At 34.9% G+C, this 6,000-nt stretch overlaps 1 protein-coding gene across 1 annotated transcript; it reads left to right on the top strand.

The window, feature by feature from the left end:
- Positions 1–273: 273 nt before the first annotated feature.
- LOC111718839 lies at positions 274–2,954 on the top strand. Its single transcript, XM_023495491.2, has 3 exons — positions 274–560; positions 1,609–1,684; positions 2,136–2,954. Exons 1-3 carry the CDS (start codon positions 364–366, stop codon positions 2,934–2,936), a joined length of 1,074 nt encoding a protein of 357 aa, XP_023351259.1. The 5' UTR covers positions 274–363; the 3' UTR covers positions 2,937–2,954.
- The last annotated feature ends 3,046 nt before the right edge of the window (positions 2,955–6,000 follow it).

Below are 6,000 nucleotides of genomic sequence, written 5' to 3'. Positions count from 1 at the left end.
TGTCAGGTCTACCTTCCCAACATCTCTTGCATGTTGACTTAATTCTATTCTCACAGCTGCAATACTAGTACATTTAATGCTTTAATATCCTACTTCATAATTGTTTCAAACTTGTCCAGTGATGACACAAGAAGTGTTTGTGATCTTTCTTCATAGTGGCATTAATCTGTCCTGTTAAACAAACCCAAGGCAAAACCAAATAAATGTTCACCCTGAGCAGCTATTTGCTACAAGTCAAGCAGAAGAGCAGGATTTTAAAACTAAGGGCAGAGCATAAATTAGAGAGGAAATTAGAAGTTTAGAAGTTTTGAAGACAGATTCCTCTTCAGTATATCCTCCAAAACAAAGAATTAGAAAGCAAAAATGTTATATGTGAAATTAAATGCAGAAAAAGCAATTGCTGGATGGCTACATAAAGAAAAGAAATCCTTGCAGGATAGTAAAATGCCTCTACATCCGGGAAAATCTACCTCTGAAGGATCTTATTTGGACAGTGAACATCAATCTTCCCTCCAATCCATAAAAGATTCAAAATGGTTGACACTGAGTGCACAAGAGCAGTAAGTACCACTGTATTTCCCTTTTGGAGAAAGGATGAGAGGATGTGGATTTGTTTCTTGTTCTCTTCTTTTAAAAGGACAGTTATTCCTCCAAGTGGAAGTAACAATGCTTGTGGGAAACAGTTTTAGAGAAATCACTCTTTCCTAACAGGAAAAAATGAGAAATACTTTTGTGGGGGAAGGGAAGGAGGTCTAGACCTGTATTTCATTGGTATATTGAGAACTCCCAATGAATGCAGTTTGGCAATTTATAATTTTAAGAGTTATCTGAGACACTTAGGTTCAAGTGACTTGCCCAGGGTCACACAGCCAGTATGTGTAAGAGACAGTGTCTTGAACACAAATCTGATTCTGAGGCTGGCTTTTTTGTCCACAACACTATTATATTCCAACCAGTTAATAAAATGCCCTCACCATTACCACACAGACTATTATGCCTCTTGGCCCATTTTCATTTAAGAAACCACTTAAAGACTTTTTTTTTCCCTTTAGAAAAATTTTTAAATGGGACTCATTTTTTCTTCCAGTGGTGTGGGGAATTGTGAAATGGAAGGGTTGGGCATCTAGGATCTTTTTTAGTTGTAAATATATTATCCTGTGTTCCTGAGAAGGAAACTCCTACTACTTACTAACTGAGATTAGCATCTGCTCTTCAATTTAATTTTAGTGAATTCCCTGGGACCCTAAAAGATTAAATAATGGTGCTTAGTCCTCACCATGTAACTAGGAGCTAGTTTTCTATATACTATGAATGAAGGAAGAAAAAATTAAATTTGTTATTATATGCTAAACACTGGGTTTAGAAAGGTGAACCAATCCCTGCTTTCAAAAAGCTCGCATTCTAATGGGTGGAATAATATCTGTATGTCCCATGATCTTTAGGATTCAATGGCAGAGAAGATGTTAATGCAGCTCTTTAAAAATGTTATTTCCACTGATCAGATCATGTTTAATTTCTGATGATGAACCATTTGACAGTTCCAAAGATTTTAGTAAACATTTGGCTTCTAAGACTTTTCCCTTAGCCTAGTTCCACCTTATTTTCTAGGTTAGCCTGGGTCAAAAATACTCAAGACCCTCGGATTGCCAGGGGTATCCGATCCCCTCTGGAGAAAAAGATATTGGTAAGCAAACTACCATACCAAACCACCATACAATTTGGAGCCTACCAGAAGAATAAACAGCAGGTTGAAAAAGCTAGAGGTCCAAATGATAACTTCTAATAAGAAGTTTCTTCTGGCAGTTCTATTAGCTACTTATAAAGTATGATATTATTTTGTAAATTTTTTTTTGATCATGCAACATTGGGATTTTTTTTTTTTTTGAAAATTGCCTATTGACTTGTGGTGATGATACCTCACAGACTGATAAACCTGAGAAATATACTTAGTAGTGAAGTGTGAGCATAAAGACTCTTGCACTAATGTAAAAAATTCTATAGCAATTATAAGAAAACACACTGTAAGAAATTATAGAAACACTCTGATCCTAGCATTTTCCATAGAAAGCAATGTTTAAATATGTTTTCTGGAGAAAAGTCTTCATTATTGTAAATTCTATACTTTACTTTGACAGAGTTTAGATGGCTTACATAGTTCAACTGCACAAAAATTGTTAGCTAAAAGGTCTCGAAAGGAGAATGAAAACATCTATAAATTAAAGTCTGCATCCCTGGACTACCGGCTCAGCCAAGCAATGGCTTATTACTCTAGGAGACATGATGAAATTATGGAGGACTCCCTGAGGTATGTTCCTGTAGAGTTGTCTGGCCCAGAAAAAGAGTCAGGACTACTTCAAGAAGAAAAAAAATGGACACCACAAAAATGGGACTATTTAGTAAATGAGAGAGAACTAAAGCAGATAGAGCGGCATATTTACAGAGCAAACCAAGCTAGAAACCTTAGAAATAAAACATGTATACTCTACCCTCATGATATTTCAAGGAAAGCATTTCCTCCCAGAATTTGGACAACAGAAAGTAAAAAGGATGATATCCAGAAAAGACATAAAACAAGAGAGCAGATGAGAAAATCTGAGGCAAAGCAAATTGAAGAACATCAAAAGCGCATGATACATGGGAGAAAGGTTATGCAAAGTCACAGAGAACAACGTTTTTATAGTATCCCCAGTGGGTTTCCTCGAGTTTCAAAACCTGAGGTGAAGAAAGAGCAAATAAAATTTTATGAATGGGTTACTGCTTATCCACTTCTCCAACCTCGCCATGGAAAGCGGCTGGAAATACATATCCTTATTGAAAAATCAAAATTGAAAGGGGAGAAACAGGAAGAAAGCGGAATGAAACAGTCAACTGGTTCGATATTCTTGGAAATTCCACCATTTTTGAAGAGTCGAGTAGACAAAATGAAAGTTTATTAAAGTTGTTATATTTCTAAAATCAAGGGTTAAATATTTTGGATGAATTTTTTTTTGTGGCTTTTTAAAAAAGAAGCTATATAACTAGGTATCCTTTAAAATTAAATTGTAAAGGGGGAAGGGGGGGAGAAGAAAAACATTTATTGTAGTCCAAAGCTTTTAAACCTCTGAATAGATGGGAATATTCTAAAATGCTTTGTCTAGCAATGGGGGGAGAAGAAAAACATTTATTGTAGTCCAAAGCTTTTAAACCTCTGAATAGATGGGAATATTCTAAAATGCTTTGTCTAGCAAAGATAGTCTTAAAGTACACTCTCAAAAGGTTTGGGTAGGGATTAGGAAGAAATGAGATAATTTAGAGGAAATTCTCACTAATCAGAAGAATGAACTGATTAAGCTAGGTGCTAGGTACTAGGTACAAATAATGAAAAGACCTCTGTTCTGAAAAGAACCTACAACTCTAGTGAGGAAATGAAGTCTAAGTAGAAATACATGCAGAATAGATATATAATAAATACAACGTAGCTAGGATGGGCATTGGCAGGAATTGATGGAGGTGGGGTAATCAACCTTGGGCTGTAGCTGGAAGGAAGAGAGTGATTTCAAAGGGCAGAAATGAAGGGAGTGCATTCCAGGAATGAAAGAACACTAATAAAAATGTAAGGATATTGGAAATAAGGATTATGAGTGAAAAACATTTGAAAAAACATTTTATTGCACTTTGAAGAAAGGAAGTACAAGGAAATTGGAAGAGAAGGGGAAAGATCCTGTTAAGTTTTTTAAAAAGTTTGTACTAGAGGCAGTAGTAATGTCACAGGAGCTGAGTTCAGAATGGGAGGACATGCTGAAGTTGAGATAAAGTTGAAGCAGGGAGACCAATTAAGAAACTAAGGTAAGAGGTAAAGAGATATTTGAACTAAAGTAGGAATTATTTGAGTAGAAGGGGTAAAATGAAAATGTGTTGCGAAGTTTAAAAAAAAAAAAGGCAAAATTGGGCAACTAATTGGATATGGAGAAGGAATGAGATTACAATTTCCATGACACAGGAAATTTGGTTGTACCTTTAATAGAAATGGGGAATTTGGAAGAATTTGAAGGGAAAGATAATTCAGGTTTAGACCGTTGAGATGTCTCTGGGACAACCTTGGAGAGATGTCTCTTGTCTACATTTATTTATTGGTGATGTGTGAGACAAGGTAGGATGAGACTAGGGCTGGATATATAAATGTGTGAGTCAGCTGCACAAAGAATGATAAACTCTTAAGAGCTGGGAAAGTTACTCAATATGTAAAGGGGCTATGACACAATCTTGAGGAAGACTCACAGTGAAGGAGCATGTTAGGAATAATGAATCAAACAGAGAGACTGAGAAAGTTACATCAAACAGGTGGGATGTGAACCAGTAGAAGGAGAAAGGTTTCAAGAAAATCCAGTGTGTAAAGACCACCCTGGGTGAGGGGACAGTTTGGTCAGCTATGTCCACTACAATAAATGGACTAAAAAAGACAGATTTGACAAATTGGGATGGTTGATAATTATCAATTTGACATCTGTTGAGTGTTGAAGGGGGAAAGCTAGATTACATGGTGGTGTTGGGAATGAGTAGAGAAAATGCTGCTTGCAAGCAGCTTTTTCAAGGAATTTGACTAAGAATTTAGTGTTTGAGAGAGGAGAAAATGGGTATAAGCCAAGGTAATAAGGAAGGAACCAAAAACAGCTTGATGCTTTGTGAGAGGATCGTGGATTAGAGGCGGTTTATTTGAACTTTCTCAATGTTCTTCCCCACCCCAAAACTCCTTAAAACACCTTAAGTTTTGGAGTAAAAGGACTAACAAAAAATGAGGGTTAGAAGAAGTGATAGGAAATTTGAGTACATGAATTTCTTTTGCACCCTCAAGGTCTCATAAAAGCAAAGAGGTTGTGGCCATAGAAATGATAGCCATAAAATGAATTCAGCTGAAATGTAAACTTAGAAACCTAACTTTTAAAAATAGCCAAATAAGTTTTCTCCAAAAATAGTGCAATGCTTAATATTTCTTTATGGAGTACTACTTTAATGCCTTTTTTCTTTGAATTTTCAGTTAGAATATTGTATTGCTTACATCACTCTACATGGTAACATTGAGAAGTAGTGACATTCAAATTCTTTTATCTTTTCCTCCTTTACCACAGTCTTATTGAAAAGGTTTAATATTCTTTCCTCACTTTTCTTCTTTGTTCTATAAATTCTTTTTTTCAAATCCTGTTTTAGAGTACTTTGTTTTAGGAGAGTTTAAAAAAAATGTTATTGACTTCTTTATTCACCAGTGAAATGATTTTCAGATTTTCTTTTATTTTGCCATTTTTTTGAGGATTTTTTAATTAAAAACTGTTCTATTCTAAGTCCATTCTTCTTCTGTCTCCATTTTATCCTGTTGGAGATAACTTTTTGTATTCTGCCAGGAATATGGTATTACTTTTCAAGTGAAGAAATAAAGGGAATTCTATTTTCATGACTTGTGTTAAATGTATCCCAGATTCCAGGGGGATAGGATACTGTTTTAGAGTAGAAGAGGTAAGAGTTTCCTGGTGTTTCTATCTTCTTTTCTCGGAGGTAGAGCAGTATTGGGGAGTCTTCTAAGACTTATCATTCCTTCACCTCTCTGGGAGATGTAATCCCTGAGCTGATCATATTCCTTAGCATGGAGACTAAATGTTTTAATGCTCTTTTGTTGGGTCTGAGATCTAATGGACTCATCTTTAGGATTTCAAAATTTTTATCTTAACTCTTTCTCTAATTCTTGCAAAGTTATTATTTCTTAAAAAATAATTTAAACTTTTTTGTTTTCAAAGTGAAAAGTCCAGAATCTTTCACAATTAGAGTAAGGAATATATGATAGCTGTCTGAATAATAGTAATAATCATGAAAGTACCTTTAACTAAAAATGACACTAAAAATGATACATTTTAATAGCCTCACCATAAGGACCACAAACTTTAATTTTTTTTTTTCTAATAGTCTTTTGAGAACTAGTTACATATTCAAAAACTTTACATGAAGTGTTAATTCACTTTTCACATGGAATGT

The sequence above is a fragment of the Sarcophilus harrisii genome, chromosome 2, assembly GCF_902635505.1.
Source record: "Sarcophilus harrisii chromosome 2, mSarHar1.11, whole genome shotgun sequence".
Taxonomy (NCBI): Eukaryota; Metazoa; Chordata; class Mammalia; order Dasyuromorphia; family Dasyuridae; genus Sarcophilus; species Sarcophilus harrisii.
Note: the sequence above shows the minus strand (reverse complement) of the source record. Positions and strands in the feature narration are given on the sequence as shown.

What these genes read in the sequence shown, in the direction of transcription:
- LOC111718839 (XM_023495491.2), top strand. Translation starts at nt 364, where the DNA reads ATGTTATATGTGAAATTAAATGCAGAAAAAGCAATTGCTGGATGGCTA. An exon ending in ACACTGAGTGCACAAGAGCA is followed by an intron (nt 561 to 1,608) that starts GTAAGTACCACT and finishes CTTATTTTCTAG; the next exon opens with GTTAGCCTGGGTCAAAAATA. An exon ending in CTCTGGAGAAAAAGATATTG is followed by an intron (nt 1,685 to 2,135) that starts GTAAGCAAACTA and finishes TTACTTTGACAG; the next exon opens with AGTTTAGATGGCTTACATAG.